This window comes from Acomys minous, assembly GCF_964271855.1.
Source record: "Acomys minous genome assembly, chromosome: 2".
In the NCBI taxonomy this organism is placed as follows: domain Eukaryota; kingdom Metazoa; phylum Chordata; class Mammalia; order Rodentia; family Muridae; genus Acomys; species Acomys minous.
Window position 1 is genome coordinate 102,378,579 of NC_140484.1, and position 20,028 is coordinate 102,398,606.

General features: G+C 47.5%; 1 protein-coding gene across 3 annotated transcripts in view; it reads right to left on the minus strand.

Moving 5' to 3' along the window:
- The window catches only part of LRRK1 (leucine rich repeat kinase 1), a 143,694-nt gene that overhangs the window by 63,168 nt on the left and 60,498 nt on the right, over positions 1–20,028 (minus strand). For 2 of the 3 annotated variants that reach the window (XM_084773340.1, XM_084773341.1), the window contains 2 exons: positions 19,060–19,239; positions 18,073–18,221 (listed from right to left, as the gene is read on the minus strand). In XM_084773340.1, the coding sequence (XP_084629466.1) occupies positions 18,073–18,221; positions 19,060–19,239 (329 nt within the window). Of the gene's footprint in view, positions 1–9,221; positions 9,749–18,072; positions 18,222–19,059; positions 19,240–20,028 lie in introns of those variants that run through there. The other variant, XM_084773342.1, reaches the window with a different exon arrangement.

Genomic DNA, 20,028 nt, shown 5'->3' on the forward strand with positions numbered 1-20,028 from the left:
GTACTGAGAAGCAGTTGACAGACATTCGTTCAATTATGACATACCCATTAAAATGAGAGAGCAAGACAGAATACTCTAGAAATGTCTGTTGGTCCTTGGTCTACAGCAACCCCCAAACTCTCTGTGTCCAGTAGAGGTTCTCAGAAGGTGTCTGAAAACAGCTTCTCCCCAGCTTGGGGCTTTGGGGGAGTCAGAAGGGTGAGGGGACATCTGTGTTCATTTCAGCCATCTATGCTTTGGTGACTTGCTATAGAAATCCTAAGGATACGGCAACTGGTAACCAGTTCCTATATCTTGAAAGGGGGCCCTCAGTTAATTGAATGACTGGGTGAGAGGAAAATGAAATGAGCTCTGATGAAGCATGCTGCTAAAATATCTTGTGAGGGTAAGACTGACTAGTGCTTAGCTGCCAATCATAAACAGCGGGGAAGACATTACCATAGAAACCAGATAACTGAAAAAACGTTAAATACAAAAGTAACCTTCAAGTCCAAGTTTAAGGATGCAATTTAAAACCCACTCTAGTTGTCTGTTCTTATAACGGTTAATCTCAGGCACGGACTTGACGAAGGGCTCCATGGAAACCTGCTAGAGCATGCTTGCTTGTGTCTGTGGAGGTCCTAAGGAGATCAGTGGCAGGGGAGCAGCTGCCCTCGATGTGAGCAGGTGCCATCCAGTCAGCCAGGGGCTGAGACAGACCTGAACAGCAGAAGTCATCGGGGCCCTTGAGGACTTTACACCGGTGGCCCTCGGCATTCTCAGGCCGTCCCACTAAACATGTTATTGGCATCCGTGGCCTCCATCTTGAAGAAAGGATCAAGGGGCTGCTCAGTCTCCACAGTTAGAGGAACCATGTCTCCTAGTACGTCTCTTCTCTCTCTCTCTCTTTCTCTCTCTCTCTCTCTCGTCTATCTATTTAACGTCTATCTATCTACCTATTTATTTATCTATCACTTATCAATCTATTATCTATCTACCTATCTATCATCTCTGTCCATCTAGCCTCCCATCCATCCATCCATCCATCCATCCACCCATCCATCCATCCATCCACCCATCCATCCACCCACCCATCCATCCATCCACCAATCATTATTATATACCTATGATTCCTACCAATCTACCCATTCACTTTTCCCCTATGCAGTCTACCCATCTATCCTACTGGCGCTGAAATCTGCTGAGTCCTGACTAATGCAAGCACAAAATCAAGACCTGAGTGCAGGTGAACAGCTCAGAGGTCGAGCTACAGAAGTGACAGGGCTTCTCACCAGCTCCTTGTAGTGTACATAGAGCACTTTCTACTGACCATTTACCACAACTCGACAGGGCTGGTGCCGTGTGTCCAGAAGGATCTTGTCCTGTGACAGACAGACACACTACTGTAGTTCATGTGCCCAGTGTTTGATATTGCTCCCTCTCTACTACACCTGCATGCTTACAGGGCTATGGAAAAGCCGAGAGGCACCCAAAGGCACTTAAGACATCAGAGTGACAGGATGTGGTAAAAAGACAAATTATTACAATCGAAAAATACAATGAAGATAAATCTTTATATCTTGACACTGGGCAAAAGAGATAACAGAAAAGTCAATGAAAGTGCAGGAAAAAATGGCAGTAGATCATGAAAGACAAACTGTACCGAGAACCAATGGGAAACTACAAAGCTGTATATCACGTAATAGTGGGGGAGGGCACCGAAGGACAGAGGCGAGAGCATAAGTTCTATTTTCACACAGGAACTTCCTCATCAATTGGTTAAACTTTGAGCTATGAAGGGAATGAAACTTGAAGAGGCAGGCTTGCAACATACCTCATCCCTTTCTCTACTACATAGCTTACAAAGGCAAAGTAAAGGAATGGTCAGCCAAGAGAAGTGGATTAAACAGTGGGCATGGTTTAATTATTTAAACATTTAAAGCATTTGGACACTGAAAAATCTCCCCTTTGAATAACGTGAGGCAAGGAGAGAAAAAAGCCAACACATGGCAACAGTGTAGAAAGTTAGGACAATGAAAGCCTCACAGTGAACGGCGAACACACAGCTCTAATCACCTCCGAGAAGGAAAAACGGAAGCACCACGGTGTTCTGTGCTCAGTCAGCACAGAGGAATGGTGCAAGAAAGCAGAAAAGCCGAGACGGCCAAGCTGACATGAAAAATAAAGGCGATGGGAAAGCATGGCCAGGAAAATCAAGTTGAGAATCTCTCAAAAACCAGTGAACTTGATGGTTCATCGATGAGCTTACTTTCTGGTGGGTTCTGAGGCAGGCTCTGTGGAGAGCTCAGGTTAAGTTCTGCAAAACTAGTCAAAAGCTTATGGCTGGGGAGGTCACAGGCCCACAGGGGAGCCTTCTAGGCTGGTTTGCCTAATGCCCATGTGGAACTCTGCCTTCTAAACATTTAGGATTACACTGTAAATCAGTGTTGCTCTCAGCCTTGGCCAGAGGTGCTGCTTCTGCAGTGGGCAGCTGGTGAAAGTTCTAGTGCTCAGCCCCAAGTGAGACATGTTTACCATAACTACCCACACGTTTGGGGGGGGGGTCTAGTGAAAGGGGCAGAAATAAATGCAAGGAGAGGAGTGCTATGAAATGCTGGCTTTTGGAAATGATGCTGCGGCTGCATCCATGATCTCACTAAAGCTATGGCTACCTGTATAAGATCAATCCAACAAGATCAGGGCCTCAGTGGGTTACAACGTGGGGTGGATGTCAGGGAAAGTGGGAGATGGGAGGAGTTGGGGTACACAGAATCAAGATACTTTGTATACATGAGTGAAATTGGTAAAATAATGACATTTAACAAATATACTAATAATAACCTAGGAGTAAAAGTAGCAGTAGAAAAGCTGGTATAAAATATGTCTAAGATGTGGGAGAGTTTATTGTTAGCCAGATCTGATAAGCCCTTGACTACACTGAAACACAAGACTTACAGAAATGTGACACAGTAAAAGTAAATGTGAAATGATGTATCTAAGGGAAATAACTAAAGAACCATTCCCCAAAGTTCCTAATTCAACCTAACTGGTTCTCAAGTAAAAGTTTAAAGAACAAACAGTCCCATTGTTACGTAAACAGCCCCTTAATACAGCTGCTCTCTTCATTTTATGAGCCAAAACTAGGAACTCTGTGAGAGCTATTAAAATCCCAGGCCAGTCGCATGTGTGTGCATGGATGTAAAAACTGCTATGACATCTTTAAAAATAGAATACAATTAAAATGAACACAAATGTTTTAATTCTAAGGCTGATTTATGTCTCTCCAGAAAACCAGCACAGCACAGCACAGTGGTAACTCAGAGCCCGACAACCCCTGTTCACTCTGAAGGAAGCGGGACAGAGCTTCTTAAGTCAGAAGAACATTAGACACTTCTTCTGGGAGCCTGGCGCTGTCTTCACTAATTCTCTTGTTTTCTGCCCTGGTGATAGATAGTACCCAGGGCCTCTTGCAGGACTTACAAACAGTTTATACTGAACCCCTAAAGTGCTTAAAATTTTACTGGGTCTCCCCAGTGAATACTGCTCTTTTTTTCTTTTACTATTTTAGTTATTCTTTTAAAGTATAGGACAATTTTTAAAAGATTTATTTATTTGTTTGTTTATTTATTTAGTATACAGTGCTCTGTCTACATGTACATCTGCAGGCCAGAAGAGGGCATCACACATCACACCATAGATGGTTGTGAGCCACCATGTGGTTGCTGGGAATTGAACTCAGGACCTCTGGAAGAACAGATGGTGTGCTTAACCTCTGAGCCACCTCTCCAGCCCCCAGTATAGGACAATTTTAAAAAATATACAATCACTAATTTGCTAATAGTTGAGAAAGAGAAAAAGCCAGAAATGAAAATTTTTGTGTAGTTAGTAAAGACATATAACTCATTATTGAGAGACACCCCCAGGTTCCTCAATTTTTAAGTAAATTAAATATTTCTGCCTCATAATTATGTGAAAGGTTAAAGCAGGAAATTTAGCAAAGTACATTTAAGCTATGATAATCATTTATAAATGGAAGGGGTATTATTTAAAATGTAAAGTTTTAACCATTTACCCATTTATGCAGCTAATTATCCACCCATTCACCCATCTAACCATCTATCTATCCATCCAATCATCCATCCTCCTATCCATCAATTCTTTCATCCATCACCCACCCACCCAGCTCCCTGTTCATCCGATGATCTGTGCACCCATCAGTGCAACAGCTACTAATTCTGTTCAGGATCTATACTGAGTGGCGAACACAGAGTGAGCGAAGGTGGCCGGAGGCCCTGCTTTCAGAAGGCTTCTGGTCAGGTAGTGGAGTTGGCATTAAATAGAAATGTCATCCAAAGAGTCAACTCTAGATGCAAAGAATAAAGCAGACAGGAAGTTCTGAGAGATAAGAGAAGGTATGTGTCCCCAAGGTTCCTTCTGGAGGCCATTGTGTGGGGGTGAGGTTTATAGGGTGTCTTGGGGACACAATGCAGTGTGTTGAGTGTTGAGAAGGCAAGGGCCACTTTTCCTGGCTGGGGTATTCACCAGATAATAGCATGCCCAATCTAGTTTCTCCCTGCTATTAGACATTTGGACCTAGCTTTTGAATTATGTCCTAAGGATTGCTTTCAGAAATGAAATACCAAATCCAGAATAGTTCCCTGGGAGAAAAAAAAAAAAGATTATAGTCTTTGTCATGTGACGCCAATTACTTTTGCACACATGGAACCAATCCGGAGTGCCGGGAGCATGGCAGTGTGCCCACGGCTCTGGGCCCTGCCAAACGTCTTACTGAGCATTTCTGTTTCTGTTTGATAGTTTAATAGGTGGGTGACAGTGCTTTAAGTTGCTTCACTTTGGTTTTCCATAACTGCGCCTAAGTTTGTGTGTGCTTTCCTGCGGTGGCTTGCTCTTGGAGTCTTCTCACATGGGCATCACTGCTTATCTCTCTCATTTGTGTCTTGTGGAATCTGTAACCAAGGTGACTGTAGCGGTGAGGCTGTAGCCGGGCTGATGTGGGATCCTGGTCTTAGTACGTGACTCATAGGCACTGGCTGGATTAAAGCCAGCCCTGATTGATGAGGAGGTTATCAATCATACAAAGCAATGATCTTTTTGGGTTTACATTTTTGTCAGTTTGCTTTCTATTCCTTTGTTCTGTTGAGACGGCATATCCCTATGCTGCCGGGGCTGTCCTGGGACTCCTGCAACCACTCCATCTCCCAATGAGGTGGGACTACAGGTATGACCTTCACCGGCTTCTACTGCCCTTTTTAAAAAAAGGTTTATTTTAAAAATACTATTTAGTGTAAATAATTTTACCATTTAAATGCATTCATATTATATGTAAGTATATATCTTCATATTTGGAAGTATATTTGTAACATTTGGAAATACCATCCATATGTGTGTCTATGTGTGTGTGTGTGTTTGCGTGTGTGTGTGTGCGTGTGTGTGTGTGTGTGTGTAATTGATATGTACTTTTAAATATTTATGAAATACTCCAAGCTTAGTCCTAGCCTGGCTACAGTCTCCTGCCCCGTGATGAACTACACCTCTGGGCTATATACCCAACAGTGCCAACACTTGTGAGGCTTCTTATCCTCCTTTTTTTATGTTTTCCAGTTTGTCTTCCGCATGTCCAGCTTACCATTCTCCCTGCTCTTAGCTACTGTGAGTAGTCAATATAATGGCAGATCTATGTCCAAGCTTCTTAAACTGCGGCCTGTGACCCCGTGTGGGGGCCATGAACCTGAATGCGAAGGAAGTCACAAACCTTTCGCAACAGTAAAAGGCTTTTGAATGTGAATTGGCCGAAAAACAGCTCCATACAGAAGGTGTCCTACCCTGAGCTGTTTCCAGCAGGGCTCATTCTGTGGTGCCGCGTGGCTTCACTGCAGTCTCAGACGGAAGCACACAGCACAGGCCTTTGCACTGTGTAAAGACTCCCGAAACACCTTGCCCCGGGGCCGGGACTATGGCATTAAGAAATGCAATGCTTTTGCTATGTCTGCAAATTTATCTGTTCTTATAGAAATGTAATGGTTTAATTAAAGAGAACAAAAACTTCATATAGTTTCGAAGTGTTATTTCTCATGTAAGTGTAAGAATGCCTTTAGACTGCATCGTTCTAGAATGTTTGATTTTAGAAACTGTAGTTTGATTTGCTGACAAGTTCTATTAAACAAAAATCATACAGTGAGCTTCAGGTGGTGGTTATGACGGAATTTCTAGCACTTTCTGAAATGGCTATAATCACACTTCTGCTACCTTAATGCTACATATTTATGTGATGTGGTCTTTTTGGCACTGATATATATATGTATATACATATATATATGTGTGTGTGTGTAATTATTTAATATGATATATATGATCATTATCACCCACTTCTAACAATACTGATGATGCTCTAGATCCTGCAGCAACAGATATTCTGCTGAGATTTAATTCTTATGTAAAAATAAACAAGCATATCTACCTCATTAGTATGCAAATTTGCTTTAATCTCTAATAACTGGTAAATTATATATATATATAAGAATTGTTTTTAAAATAAAATTCTTTATGATTCGTTACCAGTAAATGTTTGACTTGTATACCTATTTTATACAACTATATGCTGTAACAATGTATTGGGCTAAAAGAAGCTGTGATTATACAGACTCTTTAAGGGGCCTTGCTCTATAGGATGGCTCCAATTGTAGTATGTCCCACAGGATAAACACCCTCTGGAAAGAGTCAGTCTGTGAAGACCAGAGAAAATAATACCTGTGAGGGGCACAGTTGCCCTGCCTTATCCACGGGGAGATGTCCAGAGACCCAGGGGATGCTTGAACTGTGGTTAATACCAAGCCCTAAATATGCTATGCTTTTTCCTTTATATCTGTGCCAATTTGTACATTGCATATAATGAAAGATCAACAACACAAACTAATAGTAGAACGATAGTAAAAAGTTGTTAACAGAAGTCAAGAGAACGTTGTCATCCTGTCCAAATGTGTATCTGTGTATCTGAACTGCCAGCATTTCCTCTTGTGTGTTTGGGCCACTATTAGTAAAATAGGGATTACTTAAACATAAGCCCTGAGACACCCTGAGAGTCTTCCTGGGAGCTGAGACAGTTGCTAAGCAAAGATTGGTCAGGTATAAATGCCAACATGGATGCCCTGGGCAAGGGGGTGCTTCACACTTGGGACAGGACAGGCTGGAAGAGGGTAAGATTTTATCACGATGCTTGGAACGGCATGCAAATTAAGACTTAAGGATGCTTTTTACCTAGATTTTTAATGTAATAACTTGGGACCCAAAGTGACTGTGAGTAACTGAAACCTTGGGACCGAGAGCCATAGGTAAGTAGAGGCCACTGTAACAAGACCAGGAGAAGCGAATCAACAGTAAGATGTCCGCCTCGAGTTGGCTTTGGGACTTTCTGAGGGTAGTGGCTGGTTTTCTCTTCCTCTAACATAAGTAGGGGGTGAACAGAATCCAGGGCCTTAACAGCACTGCCTCTACCCACAGCCTGAGGTTTAAACCTGGGGATGCTAATTTCCACCTCTGCCTCTCTCTCTCTCTCTCTCTCTCTCTCTCTCTCTCTCTCTCTCTCTCTTTCAGTAAACAGAACCTGCAGCCACTCAGGGGTCCAGGAACTAAGACAGCCTGGCTGCAATGTGTATATAAATGGTCTACATCCCAATTACTTATAATGTTTGAAGAAGATTCCTTGCAGCAACTGTGAGGCCTTACCTAGGAGGAGAATGCTCCCCAAAGGCCTTACCTATCCTTCAAAGAAAAAAAAATTCCAGCCCGCCTAAGAACATGGTCAGCGTGAAGCCCCTGCTCCGCTGGGCCATGGTAAGCTCCCACGGGTCCAGCAGAGGCAGCAGCATCTCTGGAAGTGCAGGTAGGAAACACCCATGTGGGTCACACAGGCAGAGACTTGCTTCAAGTTCAGCACAAACAACCAGCTGCTCAGCTCCACCACAAAGACAGGCTGGTGGGTCATCACTGGTTCCAAAGATAAACACGGTTGGCGACGTCTAAACGGCTCTCTATCTTTACTTAGCTGAGAGATGTGAAAGAGGAAACGATTTCCTCACTGAACTATTTCAAAATTAATTTCCGCCCTTGTTGATTTCCAACCAACCCTGCAGACGGCCCAGCAAGCCCTCTGGCCTGGCACTGATGACCGCACAGGGATGAACAGCTAAGGTTCCTACGCTTTTCCTGGTGTTTTCTGGCGTCTCGGCAACAATATATTTTTTTCCCAGCAGTACAGCGCAACACTGCCCGGCTGTCCACCGTGAACCCAGCTCTTAGTGGGCAAGAGTCTGACAGTCTAAGATGGACACCAAGGACTGAGGAAATAGCTTTGCCAGGTCTGACTTGGCTTCACTTCTGTCGTCTGAAAAGTGTGTCTGACAGATCTGACCACGTGTTGTGGCTTCTGTAGCCTTCCTTACTCAAACAGCAACACGGTCCAAGGAGCCAGATGCTGTGTGTGGAAAATAAGTGCTTCTCAGCAGCTCCCAGTCAGCCAGCATCGGTGGACCCCAGTGGCTTGAGAGCTGGTAATACTTAACCCATGGCTGCTCTGCCTGTGTTAGCTGTTTCCAGAGAGGCAGCTACAATACAATACCCTCTAAAGATGGGCACAGCAGCGAATGCTTGCAATCCCAGTGCTTAGGAGGCAGTGGCAGGATGATTAGGAGTTAAGGGTCATCCTCCAAACACAGCAAGTTCAAGGCCAGCCTGGGTTATACGAGAGCCTGCTCAAATACATCAGGAAAAAGGTCCACCAAGGCTCATTTGCGCAATCTTTGCACTCAGGATACTGAGGTTGCAAGTTCAAGGCCGGCTTGGGCTACACAGGGAGACCCTGTTTCCCAAAACAAACCCCAAATGACATAAGCCGGTGGGGGAAACAGGTACCACACACAAAACAAGACGGCATACCTTAAAAATGTCACAGGAGGCAACCTGTCTCACCAGCATCCTTCTTGGTGTTAGCAACTTCATAGAAGTCACTGCTGTGAATGGCAGCAAAGCCACGGCTGTTTTCAGGCAGTGTGTCATGTGGGCAAAGTGCTCTCTTAATGCCTAGCATTTGAAACTCAGTATTTGGAAGGAAAACAACAACAACAACAACAACAACAACAACAACAATAACAGCAACAACAACAGCAGCAGCAACAACACAGGCTCAGCTCAGTCCACCGGCTACCTGGAAAGGTGTCGGAGCTTACCTGGGCCTCCTGGGCCATCACCCTTATCTGTTCTTTGCTGGCCGCATAGAAGGAGTGTCCCTTGCAGGTCAGAGATTACAAGACAGCCCGATGTCCTCACTCGATGACATTTGCCTTTGCGATTCACTTCAATCACAAAAAGTAATACCTGCTCTGGGAAAGCCCACGGGGCCGGGATGAGTCGGACTGTGCCGTAATTTCGTTTCCTCTTCTGATGTGAGGAGAAGAGCTCAGGAGAGGGAAACGCGATGTGGCCTTTTGTGGTTTCATTGGCAAGATGCAGTCATCACTTCCATACCTGCCGCTATGGCACGTGAGGTGGGAGACACCTCGCAGAAGGGATCAGATATCTGTTCCTCTCTGCTTTATTATACCAAGAAAATCAAAGGCTCTGGCCGTCAACATCCGGGGCACACTGGAATCACCTGGGAGAGTTGCCAAAATGCTTGAGGCCCGGGCCCTGGCCCCCATGATTTGGATAGATCAGTGTAGGGTACAGTTTGAACACGGAGTGTTTAAAACTCCCGGACATTCCAGTACATACGAAAGTGAGATGCACACACTATCCTGCGCCACCTGTTTCAGGAACTGAGATCAGGGAGGCTATGTCTGCAGGAGCTGCAAGCTCTGGTCTGGCCAGCAGCACTGTCTGGGCACATGCAGGCTGGTGACAATGGTTTTATACCATAGTGTTTTCACTTGGAAGACACAGTGCATTCTCTGCAATACAGTCTAAGGTTGTGCTGCATGAACTAATATGATGGAAAGAGCGGAAAAACAACCAGTTACTACCAGAATGCAGGACTAAGGATTGCCATTTCCTCTGCAGCATGAAGACGACGACGACAACAGCAACAACAACAATGACTAACCCTTTGTATGCCAAGTCCTGTGCTAAGCACACGGCTGCCTCCATGGTGGCATATGGTACACGGGCGCTCACACTGCCACATCATACTCCATCACTGAAGGAAGTCAGGACAGGAACTCAGTCAGGGCAGAAACCCAGAGTTAGGAGCTGATGCAGAGGCCATGGAGGGGTGCTGCTTCCTGGCTTGCTCGTAATGGCTTGCTCAGCCTGCTCTCTCTGTCTCTGTCTCTCTGTCTCTCTCTGTCTCTCTTTTTCTCTGTCTCTCTCTTTGTCTCTCTCTCTGTCTCTCTCTCTCTCCCTCTCTCTCTCTCCCTCTCCCTGGGGGCATTTTTGAGACAGGGTTTCTCTGTGTAGCCTTGGCTAGGCTGAACTCACTTTGTAGACCAGGCTGGCCTCGAACTACAGTGATTTGCCTGCCTCTGCCTCCCAAGTGCAGGGATTAAAGGCGTGCACCACCCCCCTAGGCCCTCAGCCTGCTTTCTTATGGAACCCAGGAGCACCAGCCCAGTGATGGCACTGCCCACAATGGGGTGGGTCCTCCCCCATCAATCACTAATTAAGAAAATGTCCTACAGCTTGTCTGCTTACAGCCCAGGCTTATGGAGGCATTTTCTCAATGAAGGTTCTCTCCTCTCAGATGACTATAGCTTGTGTCAAACTGACATAAAACTCGTCAGTACAACTGACCCCCTGCCACCTTGACACAAACATATCACTGTTAAGACACAACCTTTCCTTCTTGTTCACCCCCGAATCACACATTAATATCAACACTACAATATAAACATTCCAAATTTTAAAGCGTCCTACACTCTTTAAAAATTAACCATCTACAGCTATGTTCTCCTATAAAATAAAATTTAAAAAGTTAAATGTTTTTCTTACTTCAAGAGGGAAGAACCAGGGCACAGTCACAATCTGAACAAAGTAAAAACCAAACTCCAGCTGTGTAAACAACTCGGTGTCCAACGTCTCGGGTCCACTCACAATCTTTGGGATTCCTCCAAAGGGCCCGGGTCACTTCTCTGGCTCTACCCTCTGCGCCACACACAGATTGTCTCCTAAGATCAAGCTGGCTCCACTCCATCATCGCTGCTGTTCTTGGCAGCTGTCCCCTGGTGCTGGCATTCCCAAAGCGCTGGCATCTCTTGCGGCAACTAAACCGCGCTTTCATCAATAACGTCTTCTGGGCTCTCTTCAGGGACTCAAGCTATGCCCCACTGTGCCAAGCCTCAGCTGTTCTCCATGACCCCTTCAGGCCTTCAAGACCAATACCACATGACCAAGTACGGCTGCCAGCGTGAGGTCCAAGCTTTGTTGCCTCTGGAACACAGCTTCTGTGTGCTGACTCTGAGGAAACACTTCCAAGAGTTCACCTCAATGATGCTGGTCTCTCCTTAATCACCACTAACTTCTCAGCTCTAGCTAGCCAGCACCAAGTGTCCTCGTAAAGCAAAGACACACTTCGCTAGTGCTACTTTTTTGTTCGTCATGGCTAATTCTTCAGTCTTTGCTCACCAGAATCACAGTTTCTCAATTCAAAATATGCAACGGCCCCACGTCAATCACCAATTAAACTATTCTGTAGGCTTGTCTGCTTACACGCCAAGCCCATGGAGGCATCTCCTCAGTTGAGGTTCCCTCCTCTCAGATGACTCTAGCTTGTGTCAAATTGGCATAAAACTAGACAGCGCATGGTTATTTGGCATCAAACCACATGTGTGAAGCATCCTTGTAGAACACAAGAATGAGACAGAAACTCAGTAGCGGTGGGAGGGTACATATGTGCATAGACACATATGTACATATAATCACACACATATGCATGTTGGTACAGAAGGACATGTCTCTACATCTTTATTTCAGATTCTGGTAAAGAACAAATAGGCAGCGCATAAGGGGCTTGAGTAATGTGATCAGCAAGGTAAACAGCGCAATAAATAAATAAATACTCAACTTGAGACTTTTCTAGGCGGCCCTTATATCCACAGACGCTGCATGTGGATCATGTGAATCCCATGTCAAAATGAATTTTTAAAAATCTGTGTATGTAGTGAATATGTACAAACTTTCCTTCTTGTCATCTCTCCCTTGATGCTACTCATAGGGACCAGTGACTTCACCTTCGCATTTATTAGTTATCCCAAGCCATACGGACATGATTTAACACACCGTAGGGAGCAAATAGATTATATAGGAATACCAGGACACTTCATCTGAGGGACTCGAGCATCTGTGATTTTGGTATCATCTTCTGGGGTTCTGGATCTCACCCTCAAGGACATGGAAGGATGGCTGCACCATAACTAGCAGGTAATGTCAATCATAATGGTACTCCCCATGAGCTAATCCTTGCTATTAGAAAGTTACAGATGTTGTCACAGTTAACTGACAAGCATCTCTATGAGACAAAAACTTTATTAGACTCTTTCTTTTCAGAGACAGAGAAGGTGCTATGAGAAGCAAGGGTGATGAATTCTGGAGCCCAAGAAAGACCTGAGCCTTGTTGAAACCTCCTTATCAACCACAGAATACTCAAAAAAGGGACATGTGGGGGCCGGAGAGATGGCTCAGTGGTTAAGAGTGCCACCTGCTCTTCCAGAGGTCCTGAGTTCAATTCCTAGAAAGCATATGGTGGCTCACAACCATCTATAACATGATCTGACGCCTCTTCTGCAGATAAAACACTCATATACAATAAATAAATACATTTTTTTAAAAGGGACATGTGAAGAAGGATTTGGTGCTGAATAAAGTTTAGTTCCTTGACAGGACACCAAGACACAATTGCTAAGTGTTCTGCATACGTTTGAAAGAGAAAAGGCCAAGCTGCAGAACATCATAAAGAAAGAGATACAAATACAGATGTAGAAGAAGAACGCTTAAAAAGGCATTAAAAAAAAACCACTAAATGGCACAGCCAAAACCTAAAGGAAATGCATGTTAACCCACCAAATTTTAGTCTCCTAAACCAAATATAAGAAAACAGACCAATCACTTCAAAAGAAGCAGAAGCAAAATATGTCTCATTTTACCCGACCGTTGACAATAGTTTTTATGAGGCATCTACAAGAAAGCAATGAAAAGCTCCTAAAGTTGTCATGAGAAGCAAGAACAGTTACACAGCAAACCTCAACAAAACAACAGAAACTGAAAATGGTAGGTCAGCTCATCTACAAATGTAAATGTAAAAATTGTAAACAGAACATTGGTAGTTCAAATCCAGCCACGGAGAGAAACAACAACAACAACAACAACAACAACAACAACAACAGCTAGTATTTACTGTAAGAATTCAATGTCGGGTCAGCAATTACCGTCATCATTTATTTAATCAATGAATTAAAGCAGAAAAGCTATAGCTTCAAATGTGATTTGACCTAATTTAGCAACCCTCTTAATGCAACACTAAGGAAAAAACTACCTAAATATAACAAGGCCCTACTCTCAAGAATCCCAAAGGCAGGGCTTACAAAGCATTGACACCAAGACCTTAAAGCCAGGGACGAGGGAGGGAGGGGTAACCGCTGGCATCATGATTGCCCAACTTTTATTAATCCTGGTGATGTACAGACATGGACTAAACAGTCTGCAGACACAGACACAAACTTTTGTTGAATCTGCTGAGAAACTGCTCAATCTGAAGGAACTTAGACTTGGAACTAATAAACAGGAAGCTGGTAAGGAGATGGTCGAAAGACAGAAAAGAAAAAACAAAAACAATAAAACAAACCTCTTTCCCCTCCACAGTCATCAGGCCGGAAGAGGAAGTGGGAAGCATACAAATGTATATCCCATTTAAAAAGCGCCAAAGCAATAAAACGATCACAAGTCAATAAGAGAGATCCGAGACCTTTAGGGAGAAAACTAGGAAATGTACACAAACACACATAAACAGGGAGATCTGAGGATTCCAAGTGAAAGTCTCAGGAAACCCATCCAAGACAGATGCAAAGTGGGGGAGGTCAGGGTGAAGGAAGCGGCAGGCTCTGTTGCTAGGACAGACGTGTGAACACTTATTTGATGCAACAAAAATGGGTGTCTGTGGGGATTGCACAGGGTAGGACACATAGAACTTTGGAAGAGGGAAAGGAACAGGACGCTTGTATTACTAGACTGAAAGGATGAACCGAGGCACCTGTAATCGAACAGCAAGGCTTTACCAGGAAGGGCTGGTCCCTGCGTACCACTCAGAAACCCCAAATCCATACCAAAATCTATATGAAAATGCCAACAGTGACATTTTAACCCAGAGGAGAAAGGAGGCTCCATTGTTATCAGTTTCATTTATATTTCAGCCAGAGTCTTGCTATGTAACCCAGACTAGCCCCGAACTGAAGATGCTCCCGCCCAAGCAGGGATTGTAGATAAGCTCACCCCATCCCAAACTAGTTTCCCCTGAAAACTATGCTGGATTAATTGTCTATGCATGTAGAGATATGAAGGCTAGGCCTCTTCTCCTCACATAACAGCACAGAGATGAGTAGGAGAAAAAGCAATGCTTAAGATGTAAACCCTAAATGGACAAACGTACTGTGTGAGTATCTAGCAGAGTATTTATATAAAACCAGTCTGGAAAGTCCTCTCCCTACTCCCCAGATGACACAGAGCCAATAAAAGAGACAAACTCTGTGAGGATATGTTCTCATACCTATATCAGCACAAGTGTAACAGGCAGAACAAAACCAACAACCAACCGATCGACCAACCAACTAACCAACCTAACAACCCACCCACCAACCAGCCAACCTACCCACCAACCAACCCACCCATCAACCAGCCAACCCATCAACCAGCCAACCTACCCACCAACCAACCCACCCATCAACCAGCCAACCCATCAACCAGCCAACCTACCCACCAACCAACCAACCAACCTAACAACCCACCCACCAACCAACCCACCCACCCACCAACCAACCTACCCACCAACCAACCCACCCACCCACCAACCAACCTACCCACCAACCAACCCACCCACCAACCAACCCACCTACCCACCAACCCACCCACCCACCCACCCACCAGCCAACCTAACAACCCACTCACCAACCAACCCACCCACCAACCAGCCAACCAACCCACTCACCAACCAACCCACCCACCAACCAGCCAACCCACCCACCAACCAGCCAACCCACCCACCAACCAGCCAACCCACCCACCAGCCAACTCACCCACCAACCAGCCAACCCACCCACCAACCCACCCACCCACCCACCAACCAACCCACCCACCCACCAACCAGCCAACCCACCCACCCACCCACCAACCAACCCACCCACCCACCAACCAACCAACCTAACAACCCACCAACTAGCCAACCCACCTAACAACCTAACAACCTACCCACCAACCAACCCACCCACCCACTAACAAAAAGAAAACAATGGTCTAGGGGACAAGACTGACAACTCAGGAGAGTCACAAGGACCCCAAATCTCTAACATACAAGAGATTTCTACCATGAAAAGGAAACACTAATGCTTCAGAAAAACAGTTGACAAACAGCATCAGGCTGCTCATATTCCAGGGATGTAAATAGTTTATGAACGTGTGAGAAAATGTAATAGAATTATTAATAAAACATGGAAATGAAACCACTTGATAGCTGTGTTCCCGGGATAGACTGGGAAATGAGAAGGCTCTGGGTCGGGTATCTACTCCTGGCCAAGGTGTGGGCCAGAGAGGCTCAGACGCTGTGGGCTGCAGCCACTCAACAGCCACCCACTTCAGGAACTCGGACCCATTCACCCTAGTAAATGAGACAGCATAACAAGAGGCAAACCCCAGAAGGCAGAGCAAACCCGAGTGTGTATCCACAAGAGAAAGGCTGAGACCACCTTGCCCTGAAGCGCACATTTGGAAGAGTGTGTTAAGGTGATGTGGACTGATGTTTTAAAAAGCCAATGTAAATGGTATAGTTTGTTTGTTTGCTTGCTTGGTTTTAGACAGGGTCCCATGTATTCTAGGCTGGCTTCCGGCTCTCTGTGTAATTAAGGGTAACCTTGGACTCACGGTCTTCCTGCTTCTGGGCTCCCCAGTTGCTGGGATCACAGGCCTGCACCACCATGCCCAGCTCCCTGTGCCGCCATGCCCAGCTCCCTGTGCCGCCATGCCCAGCTCCCTGTGCCGCCATGCCCTGCTCCCTGTGCCGCCATGCCCTGCTCCCTGTGCCGCCATGCCCAGCTCCCTGTGCCGCCATGCCCAGCTCCCTGTGCCGCCATGCCCTGCTCCCTGTGCCGCCATGCCCTGCTCCCTGTGCCGCCATGCCCAGCTCCCTGTGCCGCCATGCCCTGCTCCCTGTGCCGCCATGCCCTGCTCCCTGTGCCGCCATGCCCTGCTCCCTGTGCCGCCATGCCCTGCTCCCTGTGCCGCCATGCCCTGCTCCCTGTGCCGCCATGCCCTGCTCCCTGTGCCGCCATGCCCAGCTCCCTGTGCCGCCATGCCCTGCTCCCTGTGCCGCCATGCCCTGCTCCCTGTGCCGCCATGCCCAGCTCCCTGTGCCGCCATGCCCAGCTCCCTGTGCCGCCATGCCCTGCTCCCTGTGCCGCCATGCCCAGCTCCCTGTGCCGCCATGCCCAGCTCCCTGTGCCGCCATGCCCTGCTCCCTGTGCCGCCATGCCCAGCTCCCTGTGCCGCCATGCCCAGCTCCCTGTGCCGCCATGCCCAGCTCCCTGTGCCGCCATGCCCTGCTCCCTGTGCCGCCATGCCCAGCTCCCTGTGCCGCCATGCCCAGCTCCCTGTGCCGCCATGCCCAGCTCCCTGTGCCGCCATGCCCTGCTCCCTGTGCCGCCATGCCCTGCTCCCTGTGCCGCCATGCCCTGCTCCCTGTGCCGCCATGCCCAGCTCCCTGTGCCGCCATGCCCTGCTCCCTGTGCCGCCATGCCCTGCTCCCTGTGCCGCCATGCCCAGCTCCCTGTGCCGCCATGCCCAGCTCCCTGTGCCGCCATGCTCATCTCCCTGTGCCGCCATGCCCTGCTCCCTGTGCCGCCATGCCCTGCTCCCTGTGCCGCCATGCCCTGCTCCCTGTGCCGCCATGCCCTGCTCCCTGTGCCGCCATGCCCTGCTCCCTGTGCCGCCATGCCCAGCTCCCTGTGCCGCCATGCCCAGCTCCCTGTGCCGCCATGCCCTGCTCCCTGTGCCGCCATGCCCAGCTCCCTGTGCCGCCATGCCCATCTCCCTGTGCCGCCATGCCCTGCTCCCTGTGCCGCCATGCCCAGCTCCCTGTGCCGCCATGCCCTGCTCCCTGTGCCGCCATGCCCTGCTCCCTGTGCCGCCATGCCCTGCTCCCTGTGCCGCCATGCCCTGCTCCCTGTGCCGCCATGCCCAGCTCCCTGTGCAGCCATGCCCTGCTCCCTGTGCCGCCATGCCCTGCTCCCTGTGCCGCCATGCCCTGCTCCCTGTGCCGCCATGCCCTGCTCCCTGTGCCGCCATGCCCTGCTCCCTGTGCCGCCATGCCCTGCTCCCTGTGCCGCCATGCCCAGCTCCCTGTGCCGCCATGCCCTGCTCCCTGTGCCGCCATGCCCTGCTCCCTGTGCCGCCATGCCCTGCTCCCTGTGCCGCCATGCCCTGCTCCCTGTGCCGCCATGCCCAGCTCCCTGTGCCGCCATGCCCTGCTCCCTGTGCCGCCATGCCCTGCTCCCTGTGCCGCCATGCCCAGCTCTCTGTCTTGGTTCACAATGCTCCCACAGCTTTTCTTATGGAAATGTATGTATGAAGGTTCCTTCCTAGCCTGGTAGATTACTTACTTCAAGAGGGGCAGACTCATATATTTCATAACATCAACCCCCACCCTGGAGTTTTCACTTGTTACAAGTATAACCTATTCGCATAGTTTAAGATCTTACTCAGTTTAAGGGGGAAATATATATATTTCCTACTTAACTCTTAACTATTTAACTGGTTTTATAAGAATGGCCAAAACAATCCCCATCACAAGCTGAGTTTCAGACCCCACCCTCAGGCCACGCCACTCACTGTTTTTCCGGGATAGCTGCTGGGCAGGGCACTGGCTTCAATGAAGTACTTCCTGAGCAGATGCTTGCTCGGGTCAGGACTGTCCAGGAGGATGTAGGAGCAGAAATAGGCTCCGTGCCGAAGCAAGAATATGGCTATGTCTTCATTCCCTGATGGGGCAAAGCACAGGGAGCTCAGGGCATTTGGATGTTCCAGTGGTCACTTCCGCTTGGCCGGGGGCCTTGGTGCTTGGAGAGCAGGCTCTCTTGTTACTCCCCTTGATGTGCCAAGTTTTGGGCAGCAAACGTTTATTGGACTTTGTTCTTTGAGGGCTGCATAGGAAGGACCACTTGCCACTGTGGGTCCCTGCCACCCAGTGGGGGAACCAGGAGGGAGAAACAGCTATTTTGAAAAAGAAACTAAGAACAGGGCTAGGGGATAGCTAAGCCAGCGAAGTGCTTGCTGAAGGCCCATCTTCAGAAGCCACATAGAAAGGATACTGAGCATGACGGCAAGACTGTAATCCAGGAAAAGGAGAGGAGAAGGATGGATCCATATCAATGGGGCTGGATAGCAAGCCAGAGAGATGAATAGGGGCTCTCCAGGCAGAAATGAGACACCCCGTCTTTCTGTCCTAAGGAACGATGATTGAGGGTGACTTTGGCCCGCCATACATGTGAGTGCGCACACAGCTGCACACATGTGCATCCCCCATAAACACACACATGCACACATGCATGCACTCACACACACACACACACAGAGGGCATGCATGCACACACACATGTGCACACACACACACGAGGGCATGCATGCACACACACATGTGCACACACACACACATAGAGGGCATGCATGCACGCACACACATGTGCATGCTCACAGAAAGGAAGAAGTTGCAGAATCCCTTTCACAGGCCCCTGGAGAGTTAGTGGTGGGGGTGGAGTCAGAGTCCCCCACTGGAGAGTAGGATGCGTTGCAGGCCAGGGTTGACTATGTGGGACCCACCTGACTTGATGGCCGCATAGAGGGGCAAACGCACAATGACCGGGAACTCATTCTTCCTGACAGCGTAGTTCTCTGGGTCAGCCCCATGCGTCAGGACCAGCAGCTTCACAACCTCCAAGTGTCCTCGCTGGCAAGCCAGTGCCAGCATCCAGTTCAGCAGCCGCTGGGTGCTACAGGGACCTGGAGGAGGAATGAGGGCAGAGGGAAAGTGCCACTGCATCACACCGGCTGCTCCCCACACTCATCTTCCCTTGGGCGATGAATAAAACGCAGCTATCCTAGTCTAACTGAAATCTCTGATTCTGCCAAGTAGACAGTGTTCGCTGGAGTTCTGCCTCCTTGTTTGGCCCAGCACACCTCCATATTACCATAGACCAACCTGCTTAGAAGCCGAGAAACGTCTGAGTGACAAAGGTATGTGCAGTGTGATCTGGATGGATCAAAAACGCCTACGCATGTGAATAAGGCCAGAAAAAAATTACCCAAAAATTGCTGTAGTTTTTCTAGATGCCTTCCCCTTCCCTCTGACTTTAGCCTTCAGGTCACATTACACACAAGAGAAGGACTTCAAAAAGAGATAGGTTAGGATTTAACTATATTTACTATGCTGTTTTGTACAAGTTGCTTCTCCTTTGGAAGCCTCAGGTTATCCAACAGTAAAATGGGCACAAAACCCTTCCCTCGGAGTTTAATCCTCACATTACATCACGAGTCAAGTGCCTGGACCAGTCACTCTTCATTCATTATGGGATGTCCTCACACCACTAGAGTGTGCTTACAGTGGTCTGTACTTCCAAATTACCTGTAACATACATATATATTACTTTCATAATTAATACTTTTAAAATTTTTTGACAAAGGAAATAGGTCTAACTCTGCTGACTAAAGGGTCTAAAATGACTCTCTGAAACAGCCACCCACTTAATTTCAGGAAAAAAAAAATGACACTGAACCCATCGGACGTAACAG